The 18,887-nt window shown below is 40.0% G+C and overlaps 1 protein-coding gene across 1 annotated transcript in view; it reads right to left on the bottom strand.

The window, feature by feature from the left end:
* The window catches only part of akap6 (A kinase (PRKA) anchor protein 6), a 238,045-nt gene that overhangs the window by 168,936 nt on the left and 50,222 nt on the right, over positions 1-18,887 (bottom strand). The window contains exons 4-10 of the mRNA XM_085440867.1: positions 11,735-11,844; positions 11,097-11,238; positions 10,224-10,871; positions 9,059-9,415; positions 8,501-8,641; positions 8,264-8,404; positions 7,904-8,164 (exon numbers count right to left, since the gene is read on the bottom strand). Coding sequence (XP_085296993.1) covers positions 7,904-8,164; positions 8,264-8,404; positions 8,501-8,641; positions 9,059-9,415; positions 10,224-10,871; positions 11,097-11,238; positions 11,735-11,844 — 1,800 coding nt within the window. The remainder of the gene's footprint in view (positions 1-7,903; positions 8,165-8,263; positions 8,405-8,500; positions 8,642-9,058; positions 9,416-10,223; positions 10,872-11,096; positions 11,239-11,734; positions 11,845-18,887) is intronic.

Genomic DNA, 18,887 nt, shown 5'->3' on the forward strand with positions numbered 1-18,887 from the left:
GCTTTCTGCTGCAGTTTGACAGTAGAAATCTCCTCTGTCATAAACTCCAGCGACTTCTTAATATCGTCTCCTTCCTCGGCTGACAGAACTTTTTTCGGGCCCATGCTGAGAGACGCTCTTGTAGCTTTGCCGTGACGACCGGCTAGCTAGTTGATGCTAGCGTCCTTCCTCTCACTCGGAGATCGATGCTGTCTGGGCGGAGATCGATGCTGTCTGTGTGCAGTGTTGGCTGATGACTGCATGCAAGATTGTACTTATAGAAACAGATGACCTACTGTATACTGTCTGGTCATTAGGCTTAGAAGACTACAGACTAAGCTCAAATGACTTAACTGTATAATTGACGTTTTAACAACCCAAACACTGCTTGTATTTGTCTTGAAGGCCAGGTGAAACTTGAACACATATTCAACTTCTCTTCTCTATATGCCACTGTTCATGGCCCTGGGCTGCACGGTTTGCAAGTGCATCCACGTACCTGGTTAAAATCCACACGAATGCTGGGACTCAAGGCTTTCTGGGTCGTGCACCACATACTTGAAGAAAACAGACATGCTAACCTTCATGGTAGCTCTTAGCTATAAGCTAATGAATTTGGATGACTGGCATCCTAGCTTAACAAAATTTCAGCACCTGGTGAAGGTAAAAACCAGAACAAAATACGAAATGATGACTTTTCTGAGCGGGGTTCCAAAAACATTTTGGGGGATTGAGGTGAGATGGATAATTTCCACAGCAGGCTACGTTATTAGATTGACTAACTCGAACACCAAACACTTTTCCACCGCTGCGCCGAAATTAAAGAACTCGAGGGGAGGAAATTTTGATTAGAGTTTCATTAAAATTATTTGTCATATAATACATGGAACCTGCGCAGCTGATTTCTGAGGAATATTTGGATAGGGCAGGACTGCAGCTGTCTCCACGGTACATTAGGGTGGAATTTCATTTTGCCTTTTTAATTATTAGAAATTTGTCTATCTGTAGTGCGCCTGGAAGGAAGGAAGGAAGGAAGGAAGGAGGAAAGGAAAGGGAAGAAAGAAAGATGTCCAAATTAACAGAGAGTAAAAAGACAACTCTCACACCTGACTGCATCTCTAATATCGTCCCGGTAAAGCCCCGCCCACCACTGCCAGTTATCCAGCTCTCTGCTGCTGTGGAAATGGTTATCTAGTCAACAGTGGTGTTATAACCAGTCAAACATTCCTTTATACCGGCATTACAGGACCAAATTGGCCCACTAAAGTGTCCAATCTGCTCCACTGGATGAATGTTTAAGTATGAAAATTGCATCAGAGGGAGTATTTTCAGTACCATGCTGTTGGTTGCATTACAAAGCATTGTTATAAGTCATAAGGAACAATCATGGGAGTAGCTGTCCAATGTGTGAATTGAATCTCTAAAATATTTGTTGGCTCTTATTTATGTTTAATATTTATCTTCCACTCTGTCGCTGCAGACTTAAAGCTAAACATCTGCCATATCAGCGTCATAGAGTAATTACTTTTAACTCTCAGAACAAAAACTTTTATTATATGTGGGATAACTTAATTTTCCATTCAAGAAAAAAACACTCAAGACCAACAACGACGGCCCTGCTGCTCATATTAATGACAATGTGCACATTTCATGGGTTTAAATCGAACAAAAGCGAGAGCTCGTGGGATACTCTGTCAGCCTGTAATATACTGCATTGTCTCCAATAATGAAAATGAGAACATGGCTTTCTAGCAATAAGCTGGCTTCTGTGGCAAATTTTACTACCTTGTGTCATAAACTCTTTAACGGAGGAATCTGCACTGATTGCTTTTACACGAGAAAAGGTCACAGTACAGATCAGCTACACACAAAATTATCTTTATGTTCCTCCTACAACCCTAATTAGTATGTGCCAAATGTGTATTTTCTATCAGCTTTTAATCAGTGGCTGTGTGATAAAGTGTTCAGAATCAACATTACCAGGCTGCAAACAACTTTACTTCTGTCATTTTTTCCTTTACCTCCCCCTTACCCTGTTTATCTAAAGAAGCACAAAAGAAGAGAATAACACCCCTCCGCCTCATCATCCTCCACCTCTCTCTTATTTTCCTATCCTCTCTGCTGTCGGTGGGCGTCCCTGACCCCCCTGCTGGGCCAATCAGACGATTCTTGATGTGAGTCTGTTGTCTGTCTGTCTCCCACTGCTCGCAGATAGGCTGGCGTGCCGCAGAGCCTCCAAACACACAGACACCTCACACTGAGGACGCTGACGCTGGCCCAGGCGGTGCACACGATGTGATCACATGATGTATAGGACACTTATCTAACCAATGGGCTGTTTCTCCATAGTTTTTAGTTTTTCTAAAGAATTTAAATCCACTTCACGTGTCATGTCCCACACAGCGCAATTAGGAACTTTGGATTTCTGTGTATGTATCTCTCCTGCGTTGGTCTCATAAACTTTCAGGAAACAAGCCGCAGATTTACGTGATGCGGACACAAATTATGAGAGGATCGGTTCCGACATTACAAATGTTGAGGAGGTCAAGGTTGAGACAACAATGTCTAGACGGTCAAAGGCGGGAGGATAAAATATTTATGTCCAACAGTACGGAGAGAACAGAAACAAGGAGTGAAGCTCTGACTTGGGGAGGAGAAAGGAAAAATTGTGATTCAATGGAGTTACAGTCTAGTCAAAACAAATAATTTACTTTACAAAGTACAATTTTTTATGTTACTTCACTGGTACAAACCCATTGTGTGCAGAGGCATAACATGGGCTTCTATAATAAATACAGCCTGGTCATACACACTTCAACAGCTTAGCTTTCAAAAACAGGTTAATTAATGATCACTGTTTTGTTACACCTTTAAATTACTCGTAATTTGAAGCTGTGTCTCCATGAGTTGCTCAGGTGTAATGCTTCTGGTGGAGCACCCTTCTTGTAACAAATTTCACCTAGCGACAGTCACCAACCTCCAGCAACAACATTTTATTATACTGAGTCAGTAGCAGTAGCAGATCAGATGGGGATCTGTTGCAACCACACAGTTAATCAATCATGATAACCTTAGCTCATCACTTAATGCGCCATTGTCCTGATCATCCAAAAACCCAACACAATGACGTCCAAACCTCTGAGGCTGAAGCTTCAAAATGAATATAGAGTGGAACCCCGACTTACGAAATTAATTCGTTCCAGAGGGTCTTTCGTAAGTCAAAATTTTTGTATGTCAAAGCACCTTTTTCCATCGCCTTTGGAGTGAGGCGATGCTGGCTGAAGACGAAGTTCTTGGTGGAGGAGGAGGTGGCAGAGGTTGAAGAAAGCATACGTATGCATGCATACATACGTATGTGTACATGTACATAACATTATGGAATTGAATTGAATTTTTTTATAATTTTCCATTCTATCTATTTCGCTACGCGGGCATTTTGCCGTACCACGGGCAGAAATATTGCCGTTAAGTGCCTTCGTAACTTGAATTTTCCGTTAAATGAGGTCTTCGTAAGCCGGGGTTCCACTGTACTCACTTAAACTGATCTGATCTACTAGTATTCAGATTATACTCAATAATCAGAACAATCAACTAAGCAACAAAGTGTTGCTTAGGTAAGCTTTTTTATGGTTCCTCTATGATTAAAAGAACTAAATCCATGAGAATAAAGGTAGATATCTGCCCCCTTCCTGTTATATTTTACTGACATTTCAGAGTTTCTACTCAGTTTGTCTCTGCTCTAATCAAATTTCCTCAACTCCACCTGCAAACACAACCATGAGCTTCTCCCCCGAGAAGACGAGAGGTGCCGGACGTATTATATTCGTGTTCTGCTCCTAGATTTGACTCATTTCTGCTCCAACAGTGATCTTTCCACAGTTTCTCTTCCCTGGACGGATGATTTTTCATTCTATGTTAATCTGCTCGGTTGTATTCAGTAGAGACTCTTTGCAGAGAGACAGAATGTCACCCTCCACACTGAGACGCTCCTTCTCCTCTCTTCACTTCCTCAATTAGGCAGCTCATCCATCGCCATGATTACATGCTGCTAATTAAGCAGCTAATCAGCTAATTACCCAGGAGCAGAGAGGAATGAGGAGCGTGTGTGTGTGTGTGCTTATGTGTGTGTGTGTGGTTAACACAAGGTGTTCTGCAAGACAGCAGGGTATAATTCCTGATTCTGGGAGGATTTTTTTGTGTTTGTTTATTATGTTTTAATTCAAAATTAGGAATATTTCTTTATTTTTGTAACTCTCTGGAGTTACATGTTTTTTACTCAATGCTCTGCGCCGGGTGTTGTCTGAATGTGATTTTTTTTTTTTATTCCTTCCTGTTAGTAACATTCAGGGAAAGCCTGAATGCACCATGAGCTAAAACAATGTTTTCTAATGTCAAGGCATCAAACACAATTCACCCTCTGACCTTGAAATTTACATTCCTCATACCCAAGCAGATCCTCACATACTCAGGGATGTGGGAAACATTACACCAATGTGGGACACTTTGAAATTACTAGTACACTGTGATTTGATTCCCATTTGTCTTCCTTTAAGTTAACACATGAGATTGAGCTTGATATTGATCATCCATTCATTCATTTTCTTGATCGCTTGACCAGCTTAGGGCCATTAAAAGGATGGAGCATCTCCCAGCTGTCATAAGTTGAGACACAGACTCACCAGTCTATTATTGGGGCAAAAAAAAAACTATTTTGAATCACCAATTAATGTAGCAGGCATGTAAACCCAGAGGAATCCAACAGTGGCAGATGCAAAGACCATGCAAAGTGGATCCAGAAAGGCTGCTGCAGACCAGGAGGTTCACTACAGCACCAGCGTTCTACCAAAGACTGGCATCAAAAAAGGAAAAGCAAAAAAAGAGGGCAACTTTGACATTTCAACAGTCAAATCATCATTAATAGTCACTATTATGGCCAATCAGGCCAATTTGGTAACATGGAGGACAGAATTTAATGTGGGGAATGAATTTATAACCCTCCGGGTCACTGATCCCCATTTCCAAGGACATCCCCTCACACAGCTGACACTTTAATTCTCAGACTGATTCAAAAGGACCCTGACCATTCTCACTGTTAATCTTATTACAGCTGTCCAATTCTGTAGGTGGGCTTCTGACCCGGCTAGCACCAGATAAGATGGGCACGCTGAACTTCATTGATCCCTGAGGGGAAACTGAGATGTTACAGCAGCAAAGTAAAATGTTGCCTGGGGAGTCGAGGGTATTAAGAATTGTAATATTAAGGCAATAAAGGTGAGAGAGTGAAATAAACCTGAGTAAAATAAAACAATAAAGAAATATTAAAGGCGACAGAGCCACTTTATAGCACTAATTAAACAAGCAGCCATGATAGGAACTTATCCCCAGAGCTATTGGCATTTCACGATATTCAATATGACAGATATGACTGATTAGTTCACCAGGCAAACCTCATCAATAATCTGCCTGCCAATCAAACGTGACCTTTTGAAGTGAGGTGATGAATTAGCAGGGCCAGTGGACAATCCGATACTAGCCTTCCAATCCATCAAGGTAGCTTCATTGAAGGGGCAAAAGTGGATGTTGGACTGATTTTGTTTCAACTTGTCATCTTTTGTCTAAATGAAAGTGCAGAGATCTATCTCAAAGACTGGCAGTAAAAACCAGCTACAGCAGTGAAACACAAACATTCCAAGTTTTACTTTTGGCAGGTTAGTTTAGCACCCTTGAGCCATTCTATTGAGGTACAGGCAAAATCTACTTTGGAGTTGTTGTGTTATGCCCCGCCCACATCACAAGGAAGTCCTGGCCTATTCTTACTGATAACTGGCCGACGTTGTAGGTTCACTGAGCTCACTGTGGCCTCCAGATTGTAAGAGCTCGCCCAGTTCACTCTCTTGAACTTTATTTATTTTAGTTGTTTTTTTAAAATTATACTTTATTTAAGTGATCATCTTATGCAGGCTGCCTCCCTGTCAGACACCTTGAGCCTGTTTATGGCATTGCTGAAAAAAGCAAGACCCTAAAAAAACATGTCAACTGGATGTTGGCATATGTTATGCACAAATCTGTAAATATCGTTTAGCATTAAAGGCGGCCTCAAAAATGTGCAAGTAACATATGCCTTATGCTCAAATACCCTTCCTACTATCGCAGGTGCTTTTACACAGATTTTAAACTGAGTGCAGAAATGTTGATGCTTGTGATAAGATCAATAGTTAATTTTGTCATTTGCACAGTTTGCTGTGGATGACTTATGTAAAATATGACTTAGCATAATTTCTGCATTAGGCGCACTTAAAATCCTTTCATTTTATTTTATTATTTTTTTATCGAAAGTGTACCTTATAATCCGGTGCGCCTTATGTATGAATTCTGCTGGGCTTTACTGACCTCGAACCGATTTTATGTGGTACACGGCGCTCAAAAGTCTGTCAAAAAATGTTTTAGTACAACTTTGATATGCTATGAAGCCGCAATGGTTGATGGATTGTCGAAGCATTACAGCTACTGTAGTCTCCTTCAGGTCCCATAGTCAAACGAACACTGCGGCATCACTGAGAGTTAAAAACTGTCTAAATTCTTTCACCTTTAATAAAATGATCAGCGTTGGTGCTTTACCAGGTGTATCAATTAAGTTTAACATCCAGGCATCCATGAAAACAGAATTTATTAAATTTAACAGAGTTAGAAGTTAGCAGGAAGTTAGCTCGCTAGTTTCCACCTAAACATGATATAGCATGTTCTGACTGAGAGATTTTTGAAAAAACTAAAACGTACAGCTCTGCTGTCACTTCCAACATAAAGAAGACTGAAAACTAAACAGCAGTGACGTTTGTAGGGTTACTGAAGTTGGGCTAGCTGGTATATAACGATGTGCTACGTGATCGCTAGAGACAAAGCTATGTTAGCATAACATAAACAGTGAAGCTAACTTTTTTTCCACTCAATAAAAGTTGGGTTCCCGATGGTTAGGGACAAATGTAATCGCATGGCAGGATGCTGTAAACCGACCAAACTTCAGTCAGGAGAACAACTGATATAATCCATCCACAATACGAGGTTAGTCATTAATATACTGCAACAACATGGGAACAGAGCAGCTGCGAGAGGATTCAACATTAATGAATCAATGGTACAAAAGTAGAGGAAGCAAGAAGAATGAGTTGAGTAAAGTTTGACTTATCTGACTGCTTTGTTTCACTTAATGCACCTTATAATCCAGTGCGCCTTATGGTCCAAAAAATACGGTTGTACAAGTATTACTGGAAGAAAATAGACTACACTTAAAGTCATGTGTGGGCGAGTCTCTGTACGTTCAGTGATGGAGGTTAAAACATTGTCTGTGTGGACTGGTTAATAAGTCAGAATACTTTGCTCCAATAATCGCGATGATGACGAAATGTTAAAGAGTAAACCGCCCACACAATCATAGAGCAAAATATCTCAAACAGAAATCAGTCAACATTCCTAAGAGTTGTTGTTTTGCTTACAGTATATTCGGAAAAATAGAAAACTGCAATGGCGTCATCATCAAAAATGAAGACAAAGAAGGATTTCTCTTTAAGTAGCAGGAGAAATTCCACTGCAATGTAACTGTGCTGGCATAAATTACCACCCCAGACTTAAAAGTAATTACAGGTAGTAATTTTTAATAAGGAATATTACTGTTTTAATACAGTCAGAGGTGTAAAAATGTATTGGATTGAGCATCAGAGGATACTTAGGAAGGTAAAAAATACCAAGCTGGTGCTCAGTGTGAAGCTGGATGTTTGCAGTAGAACAAAAACGAAATGAAGCTTCTGGAAAGCTCATTTTCATGGGATGAGAAATGCCCCCAAACTTGTAAATGACAGTAGAGGGAATGAGCTACATATGTATCAAAGCCTGAACACAGACAGATAACGTGAAGACTAGATAGGAATACCTCAATCTTCTTCCAGATATCAGGGTCTTTGTCGTGACTGTGAATGTCCTCCAGCAGCTGCTGCACCAGAGACGCGCATTCACGCCCTCTCAACGGGGGCAGGGTCAGCGGAGGCTGATGCTCTGCTGACCTTCGCCCCTCATCCTCTTCAGACTGCAGGTCACTTAACGGGCCCGACTCGATGCTTTCGTCCAGGGAGGGTGCAACATCGCTCGAGGAACTGGGGCTAAAGCGACCAAGCAGGTTTCGCCTGCGAGTAACCTGCAGGAGGATGCACAAGTCAACATTATTGGAACATTCGTTCAGCTTCAACAAGTTTTTTTTTTGGAGTTAAAACACACAAAGAAACTATTTTCATACCAGCGATGGCAGAGGAGAAGGAATGTCTTCCCCACTATCCACTACACTGCTCACATTGTCCCCGCTCTCTCCTACATCCCAGTCCGGGTTGAGCTCAGTCAAATCCCAATCATCCACATCCTGGGTAGAGCCACCTGGCCTCTGCAGTTAGATGTAAAAAGAGCAATAGTGGTTGCAGTTTAGATTACAATGATGGACAGTCAGACACAGTATTCAGGATCCTAGTTGTTAACTAACCAAGGGGACGGTCTGAGTCAGACTTTCTAGTTTCATAGCAAGCATTTCTGTTTTGCGGAGCTGAGCAGGGAGAGCCAGGAACTCTTCTGACCCATACCAGTGCTCCCTGTCTGGGCTGCCTTTGGATGAGACTTGGGGACCCTATCAGACAAGAAAGTAGGAAATAAACATACAGTGGAACATTGAGTACGTGCAGTTGTCAAACTTCTGTACTTGCTAACCTCGTCTTCTGTTTTTGACCACATAGTTCCTGATCTCAGCTCTTATTTAAACTGGATACTTGCAGGTAAATTGTGATTAGTATAGTACTGCATGCTTGTGATTTGAGAAGACATCAACTACAAAAGTTTCCACTACTTTAAAACATGATAAATTAATCAAAATGAAAGAAATGAAAACGAATAGATGTCGATTTAGACTGACTTCAGATGGCAAATAATTCCAATTAATCTGAGAAAAATGCTACCACACACACAAACGCTCTGTAATATGCCTCTGTCCTTCTCTGTCTGAACAAAACACAAACTTTTCTCCTAAACAAAGGAAATAATCTCTCACCCTCTGACCCTGGCGCTTTACAATCCAGACCGCCGCCTTGCTACGAGGCGGTCGGGGGTCCGACTCCTCTCCTGATGCTTCCAAGTCTGAAGAGAGAGCTTGCTCCCTCATGGGAGAAGGCAAGGAGGAATCAGAGTCCCCCTCACTGTGTGTATGTGTCTCCTTCTGCATCCTCTCCATTTGATTTGATGTTTCATTCTGAGACTTCAGGTCCTGCAAAGGCAGGGGGGCGTCAGCGGTTGGTCTGGCCCCAGATGAGCTCCTCTGGTCAGGCAGAAGCCTCTGTGCACTCCCACCTGAGCGTCCTCCGTATCTGGAGCTTGCATTTTTTCTACGTATGTTGCACCCATTCATCACCTGTAATGGAAATTTGAGTTAATGATGACGTTTCTGAAGCTCTTTATGTTCACTGGGTACATATAGTGGAAGAGAATTAACATCAATAAAAAGCCATCTCTGTCTCAATAGGAAGAAATGCAAGACAAAACAGAAGAATGTGTGGGTTTAACAAGAGATCCTTCTGTCTCTTCAGGTTATGAGGCTACCTCTGTGTCACGGCGATAGTCGTGACGCCAGCTGGAGTCCATTGTTTTATTACAAGACCCATCTGTGGATGCAGCCATCATCAACTCATTGCAACTCACTTACATTCTACAGTTTACCGCTGAGGCAGCAAACAAGGATGCCTACTGCTGTGTAGGCGGTGGGGTTTTGTATTTTGCTGCAGGTATACTATATTTGTGACATTCTCAATGTTCCCCAAGAAACAAACACGTCTCCTGAGATATTAAAATATATGGTCTTTATGTTCTGCTATTAGCCAGTATTACTTCAAGTATATCCTTGTGAATTGTGAAAGTTTTAAATTAGTTGTGTTTTCCTTAAATCTATATCCAGCTGTATCTGTGTAAAGATTAGTTACATTAACTATTTATTGCTTGTTGGTGCAATATTTTCTTACGAAAGTTAAGCATCCTGCCTGAAGTTTTTACTGTTTTGTTTTTATTTTTCAGAAATTGAACAAATGGTTTTCTTTGGCAAATCTTCAGTACATGTAGTTTTCACAATAGGTAAAAATGTCTCTGTTGCAGTTCTGGATTTATGCTCATTTCATTTATAAATGTTGTTACTGAAGTGAAAAAACAAAGGACAAAGGAGGACAAACCTGCAGGCTCTCGCAGGACTGTGAAACATTTTCCGGATAAACTGAGTCCAGTTCCAACCAGAACTTGGAGCGGTCTGGAGGAGAGGCAGAGATGAGAGACGGGGTGCTTCGGCTCAGCTCAGACTGGAACTGGATCCCTGAGACTGGGCTAACCTTCTCCGAACCTCCCACTGAGTCCTCCGCCCTGGATGCTCCATCTAGGAACATAGCAGCTCTCTTGGGAAGTGATGGTTGTGTGGGTGATACTTCGGTGCTGTGGAACTCACCCTGCAGGGGGCGCTTCGCACTTTCATTGTGGTTAGGCATGCCACATTGCATTGTGAGCAAAATAGATGAAGAAGGGTTATGGTTTGTTGAGTCACTGGGAGAAGAGAGTTCCGGTAAACTGTTATGGATTTTGTGGTTTGACAGATGGGGATCTCCACTTTCCTCAGATCTTGGTTCCTGGTTTGGGTCTTGGGTTTGGTTGATTTCCTTTAGGGTGTCCTCACTATTAGACTCTGCTACCCGGACCTCGGGTTCATCACTGGGACTGTAGTCACTTAACTCAAAGGCAGTGATACCACAGTCCAGAGAGAAGTAGTCTTGGCTGCAGCGGATAGTCAGCTGACCACAATCGTCTACCTCTGTCAGAGCGTCCAGGCGGGTCTAGATGAAGAAATAACCACTTTAATGTATCAGACAGACACTATCACTGTGAAATTTAACAAATGTATTTATTTCTTCTCAGTGTGATTCCAAACACAGTCAGTCTGTTTGATTGAATTCACTGAGATCTCACTGATAGAGGCAACTTTTGGAGCTGAGAAATACTTGATTTAAAAATAAAAGAGCGTCTAAAACATGAGATTTGTTCGTCTGTGTGTCTGATACCTGGTGCTGGTCCTGGCTGAAGGCCTGCAGGATGTCAGTCTGCCGGGTGTAGTTTCCGTTGGAGTCCTGCAGGCTCTGCAGCAGACGTTCTTTCAGGACCAGAACCGAGACTCTCAGCTGGTGCCACAGCAGCTGCACCGTCCTAAACCACAAGAGGTACAACGTTTACCGATAGCTCATGTGCATCGTTATGTATTTCTTATGAAACCCGATGACTATGAAAGAAGCTGTTTTTAACATTCTTACATTTCTGCTTTGCATCATTAATGTTTCAGACCGTTACTCAAAACATGCAATGTCATTTCTTCAGGGTTACACTGTAACATTTTGTAGTAACAGTATACTGTACATACATAGATATTAAATACTTTCCCACCACTTCATCTTTCTCAGATTTTTGCTTAGATTTGTGGGCAGATTGTGAGCTGTTGTAATAAAAGGGCACCCATTATTAATTAATAGTAGGTCTTAGATATATGAACAGAACGAGCAACTGGGCGTTAAAAACAGCTATATTCATTACTCTACTCTTTTTAACCCAGTACCTACATAATAGAGTTATTACATTGTAACTCTTACAATTATGCTGTATACTGTGTGCTGAAATTTAAATTATGTCTCATCTTGTGGAGACGAACCTGATGTCAACAATGATGTTAACAGAGTAGGACAGTAGTTTCAGAGAGAACTCCGTCTCCAGCAAGGCGTGAATCTGCTCCACATGATCTGAGATGTCCTCACAGATGTCCTATAGTCACACAAACAAGAGAAAAAAATCATGAAACATCAGAAAAGTGATCAAATAATAAGCATACAAACACATATACAAGCCATACCTGACACCAGTTACTCTAGTATCTATAAATCTAGAGGCACTATAGAACAAAAAAAATCTGCTGAGTACTACTGCTGAAAAAGCAGAACTGGTAAGGATGTCATATTCCCCCTTTTAACCATGAGTCAGTTCCACGAGGGACCAGTTCCATGTTTGTGTGCAAAAACATGGAAAACTCGTGTTTCGGGGAGTAACACTGGCTCTATATCACACTTGCTGTTGACTGAGATTGGTGAACTAAATTCAGAAGCTGTAAACCCGCTCAGATGCACAAAGACAGACAGACGGACTCCGGGCTAAAATAACATCAGCTGTCACAAACTTTTATAACTGAAGTTTAGTGATGTGATGAACATGCAAATTACCCACTTGTGTATCTCAACAATGCAGTGCTTCCTAAATTCTGCCTCAAAAGCATAAACTCTTCAGTTTTTGTAAAATGTGCGTGTTTGTAGTTAGAGGTGGTGTTTCGGAATTACATTGGGATAATCATTGTAATTACAAAAAACAACATGATCTAATTAAAGCACTGTTTAAGACCATTAAACACTGAGCACGTTGTGAAAAACAGCGTCTCGCTGTGTGTCTGAGGTAAGATACAATTATTTTACTATTTCCATCTCATTAGTTTTATGTACTTTTATTAAAGTTTTATATTTTCTTGCCATCTAACTCTGTTGTTACTGCTTTGCGGAAAGGAAACTAGTGCGCACTAAAATTAGATGACCTTTTTAGAAAGCAGGTGACCTTGTTTTGAACCCACTGCGGCTACTTTACATCCACCTCAAGCCGCTGAGTCACTGTGTTGCTCCATGGTGACCTCTCTGAACAACACAACACCTCCTGCTCTGCTACAGCCTGGATTAGGACACCGCTCGGCATGTGAGAATGTAGGTCACACACGCTGCCAGCTTGGCTCATGCTAGTTTGGCTAACAGTGTGACCTGCTTAGCAGTGTTCCAAAATAAATCTGTATCTACTGTATGTGGGGTGAAGTGCCGCTGCATCAGGATTCCAGCTTGTGGTCAGTGTGAACATGAATGCTCAAACACAGAGTGCGGAGGACAGAGACTTTCATGTGGCCTGTATGACTGCAGAGTTTAGTATGCAGGTGTTGAACAGTGCTGACGTTTTAGTGAACTTGTCGGTTTTCTGGCTCCAGCTGACCAAATGTGAGCAGATTCTGGTCCACGTGTGTCTGTCAGATTTAGTCTGACATGAGCGGCACACGAGGAAGCTTTCAGTCCATTTGTATCATTCAAGTCCAGCATGAGTCTGGAAACCAGTCAGGCTGTAGTTAGCAGTTGCTGTTGGGCTAACTGATCAAAAAAACAAAAATCTAACATCTTACTGGCCAACTAGTTTTATAGTACAGTAAGTCTAAACTTCGCTAACTAGGCCGTGGGGCTGATTGTGCATTTGCATGCTCAATTCTGATCTTAGGTTCTTCATTCATTCATTTTTCATTTATTTGTTCATTTTCAGGCACAACAAATACCTATATTGAACATAAAATACACAAAACAAAAATTGCCTGAAAAAGGAGTGGGACGAAGAAAACTTATTAAATCCCACCCCTATACTCACTCATCAACAAAAAAAACAATAAACTTCCCGCAGCTACGCCCATCATTGCATACAGACCCATCAACAGCCCCGGACACATACAAGCATCTAAGCGGCAGCTCGCAAACAACAATTAGAGCCTTCATAACTGAATACAGAATATATAAATTATAAATTGCATTACCACAGGTAACAGGCAGTAATAACTACAAGTAACAAACACACATACATATACATACATATATATCTACACACACATGTACATATATGTACATACATACGCACACTTTTTTATTTTTTTTTTCTTTTGGAATCCATACCAGCAATGGTAAGAGGACAGACATTACAGAGCACACTAAAAGCATCATTGAGTATACTGTGACCAGACCAACTGTTTGTAGAGAAATTTAAATCTATGAATATTTTTGCATTGTTTCAATTGTAAACTCAGACTGTTCCAGATTTTTACACCACATACAGACACACAAAAACCTTTACGGGTTGTTCGAGTTCTGGGTAATTTGAATTCTCCAAAGCCTCTCACATTATAAACCTTTTCTCGAATTTCAAATCTAGTTTGTAAATTTGCTGGTAAAAGTTTAGTAAAAGCTTTATACAAAATTATGGATGTATTGTAATTAACCAGATCCTGGAATTTAAGTAACTTTGCCCGAAGAAAGAGTTTGTGAGTATGATCTAGATAACCAGCCTTGTGAATAATACGCAGTGCTCGTTTCTGTACTGTGACTAATGGATTAGTTGTATTTTTATATGTATTTCCCCACACTTCCACACAATATGTAAGATATGGAAGAACCAGGGTACAGTACAGAGTACGAAGTGCATCTTTATCAAGGAATTGTTTCACTTTGTTCAAAACTGCGAGGCTTCTGGAAATTTTGGTTTTTATGTGTCTGACGTGGGGTTTCCATGAAATTTTGTTATCAATTACGACTCCCAAAAATTTGTTTTCACTCACATTATCAATTGGTACACCTTCAATGATAATTGGTAATTCTACATTATATTTTAAATTACCAAAAAAACATTGCTTTAGTTTTATTTATATTTAATGATAATTTATTTATATCCATCCATTTTTTTATTAATTTTAGCTCCCTGTTTACGGTCATTACAAGATCAGTATAATCATCGCTACTGAAAAATATGTTGGTGTCATCTGCGAACAGTATGAGTTTAAGTACTTGAGAAACATCAAAAATATCATTTATGTATACATTGAAAAGTTTTGGTCCCAACACTGACCCTTGGGGAACACCACATGTAATACCAAGTTTCTCTGAATGGTAATGCCCTATGCTAACATATTGTTCCCGACCCGTTAGGTAACTTTTTAACCAGTTACCAGCTTTCCCTCGAATACCATATCTTTCCAATTTATCCAGTAAAATTGAGTGATTGATTGTGTCAAAGGCCTTTTTGAGATCAACAAAAATACCAACTGCATATTTATTTTTATCCAGTGTATCAGTAATTTCTTCTACTGCCTCAATTATCGCCATTGAAGTGGTTCTTTGCGTTCTGAAACCATACTGACCAACATTTATTATTTGATGTTTTTCAAGGAATTTTTCTAATCTTGAATTAAAAAGTTTTTCTAGAATTTTTGAGAATTGAGGCAGTAGAGAAACAGGCCTATAATTGGTAAAACTGTGTTTGTCATTACTTTTGTATAGTGGTATTACCTTCGCAATTTTCATTTTTTTTGGAAAACAACCGGACTGAAATGATAATGCTTGATTTCTAATGCAGACATAAAATTACTGGCAACTGCCAGTGATGCACCTCAACCTCATAGTAGATGCACTTATGGTATATATTTAAAACTCCTAGGTGATGTTCAGAAAACTCACCATATAACCTTGGCAATACAGTATACACTAATTCTCCAAGTAAAACCTCAAAACATCCACAATCCCTCACTGCACACACAATGTTCTTGAACCCTTAGTTAACACACACACAGCAAGTTTCGTCATCAAAGCGCTGTCATGTCACTTTAAAACACTGGTGAAAATGTCACTGGCTTCAATAATTCACCCATAGCTTTCAAATGCTAATACACATACACACACATCACAGCGCTCAGCAGAGGGCCCATCATACCAAATTAACACAGAGTCTGCCACTAGGATCTGAAGTCATTTGTTAGAAGATCCTGAATCCAGGCAGAGTACTAGCAGCTAATGAGACCCCGCCAAGGGAGTGCAGATATATTCACAATGACAGCGTGTCTACATCAGTCTATATTTTTCTGTCCTGTGACCTCTTGCCATTAAAAATGTATAAATAAATGATAATGTCTATCCTTTAATGATCTCTGTAAACAGAAATCTGCATATGAAAATGCAAGATTTTGAATAGAGGTAGTGTTTTATGGTCTGAGTTGACCAAGCACCTTCTGTTTTCAAGCTTTCAAACAAGCTGTGTGAAGACTAAAGGAGGAACTGTATTTTCTGAAATGCCTTTTCCAAACCATTGGTCATTGTCTCAGCATGGTCTGGCTTTTTATTCTCTTTTTTTAATGCATCTGCATTTCTAAGCAAGATATTCTCATGTAATCAGATATTTTGGCCAAACAACTCTCAGCTAAGAAAACTGCCTAGTGTCCCCTCAGCCTAAGGCTAGGTTTACAGATGGATCTCTGAAATGTGCTGAAATTTTATAATATTTTTAGATTAAGTGGGATGAAAACCTAAATGTAAAAATAAAAGGAAAACTGGTTAAAGCTACTTATTGTGAATTCATGTGTTTAAAAATAGTTGCATGGGTAAAGCTAACACGAAGCATTGGGAAAGTGGCCCTCTGATACACACTCACTCACAAAGAGTAAACAAGAACAAACTTCTGATTAGCTTTGTTGTGCTGGAGATGGCTCTTCGAGAGTAACAGACTGACTTGTGACACTTAACTAAGTAGCTTTTATTATAGATTGTTAAGATGCTGTAAACGTAATGTTTGCCACGACGCACATTAAGTTTATTTTTGCTGATATAGATACAGTGTTGCAGCGTTTTCTTGTTTCTTATTGCCAGGGGGGTCCTATACTAAAACTTTCTCTGCCTCCTGGTGGTAAAAGTTTTGACTCACTTTCCCAAATGGTCATCTAAAAAATAAGGAAGGAGTCTAAATATTTGGGGGTTATCTTGGAAAAACTACAACAATTACTACAAGCTATTCTCCAGCAAAACTGATACAAAACCAACTGCTAACATCAGTTAGCTAATAATTCCGACCTTGCTCTGTTTAACAGCACTTGGGAAACACTTTTTAAAAAAATGAAATTTACTCATTCTGTCCCCATATGTATAAGAAGAAGAAAAAAGCTCAGTCTGCTTGTATCTGCCGATGAGATGTAATCCCAGAGGTGAAAGTCATGACAGCTAAAGGAGCACAAACAGCAGGAGCAGCTGAATTAGTGTGCAGGCTTTTCTGCTCTGCGCTGAAACTAATTATGAAATCATATGTCCACGCTCTGTTTTTCTGGCAGTTTATAGCTGTGCGGGACGACGTATTTTTTTAACTATGCATATGACAGCTTTGCACGGCAAGTCTTAAACAAAAAATGGCGTTTCAATCAAATTTTAATGTCCTTTTTCCATTTGCAGAAATAGAAAATTGATTCCAATTATATGTGTTAGCCACATTTCCCAGCTCTAGGCTAGATCTAGGTTATGTGACATATTGTTCCACACAGAGGAAACAGAAGGATTCACAACTCTGTAAAAACAACACAGAGAACTGGATGAAAGATTCACTGTTCATTGGATTGACAGGTGATTAACATTGAACAGCTTGTTTACACATTGCCAGTGCCTACATAAACTTTCATTTGAGTGTGTGTGATTCACAGTAATACATTAATGTATGCCTGCTAACTTTGGATTTCTGCGTGTGTTTAAAATATACATTTACTTCAACATCTTTATTTATAAAGAACTCCTGCATCACTATAATAGACAATCATTCGATCACAGCAACACGCACACACTGCACAGTTTTTCATGCACTCGAGTCACGTAGAGTCAAGACATGACCTGTCAATCACAGAGTCCATACATCCAGCAGGGTTTCTAATTGCCTAAAATCAATCTGAAGCAAGTCGACTTGGGCTTCAGCTCTAATCCTTGCTCATCCTCATCACCGCAGACATCAAGGGCTTCAGTTTGGCCGCGTTCAAACTGCATGCGACAGCTCGGCCTCATCCGCACCCATTCGATCTAATAACCTTCAACTCCTTCACTTCAGCCCATCAGCGCAGCATGTTTTACCTTGGAGATCAAATACCGTGTGCTCCTTCTCCCCCTGGAGTATTCAAATTAAGCCGCTTCAAAGAAGGCCTGGACCCGCTGCTGCGATACAAAGACTTGTTACAGTAATTTTTTCAAAGTGGTAGCTTCTGCAAAAAGACTCCAAACTCTGCCTTTTTTTCGTCTGAGGCTGGAACTCTGCAGCGGTGTCTCTGCTGCTGGACATTTAAAAAACTTGAACTCTGCTGGAGGCAAAGAGCATCAATCAAAGTCCTCTGCAAAAAATGCTTCATTTCACACGAGTGTCTTGTGAAGGAGGCAAAGAAAAAGTAGCAAAATGTAACAGAACTAAGTATCTGAGTAATAAGTTTATACATGAGCCAAATGGCACATCAGTCAATAGCAGATGTACACGTGACATTACTGTGATTCTTTTGTCCAATGAGCACAGATTTGAACTTGGGCAAAAAAAACCTGACTGACTTTATTATCAAAACCACTGATAAAGATATAACAATTATACTGAGATGTGGCAAAAAGTAGTGTTGCCTTAAAACCTTAAAATCCAGGGATGTCAAACTCGTTTTACATCGCGGGCCACGTCCAGGGAATTTCTTCTTTCTGTCAGTATAAGGAAATTTAACCACACATTGAATCCCGGTCAAACACAGTACTTACATTTGGCACTAACTGGGATATTTTAATATAAGAAAAAGAAATGCAATTTCAACAATATATATCAGTTTTTCTACACGATTTAAAAAAAATGCTGCTTTGGGATTAAATCATAAGAATTAAATCTGTTTTAAATTTTATCATTTTAAATTACTGTCCTTTCATTTTATCATGGAAATTTTTGTAAATTGACAGAATATCTTTATTCCTTCTTCTCTTACTGTGACTGTACAAATCAAGGAACAAGGAACTTTCTGTTACTTATTTGTTTAGCTATCTATATCTATCTATTACTTATTTATTTCTATTTATTATTTATTGTTGTTTACTTATGAAAATAAAATCTAAATAAAGTTTATTTCCTTCTTCACTGTCCTGAAGATGTACAGGGGCCAGATTGGAGAGACAAGAGCCAAGCTACAGGGCTGAAAGCCAGCACTAAAG

The sequence above is a fragment of the Copadichromis virginalis genome, linkage group LG19 (genome assembly GCF_057382275.1).
Source record: "Copadichromis virginalis isolate Kocher_CV1m ecotype Utaka linkage group LG19, C_Virginalis_male_GT1.1, whole genome shotgun sequence".
NCBI lineage: Eukaryota > Metazoa > Chordata > Actinopteri > Cichliformes > Cichlidae > Copadichromis > Copadichromis virginalis.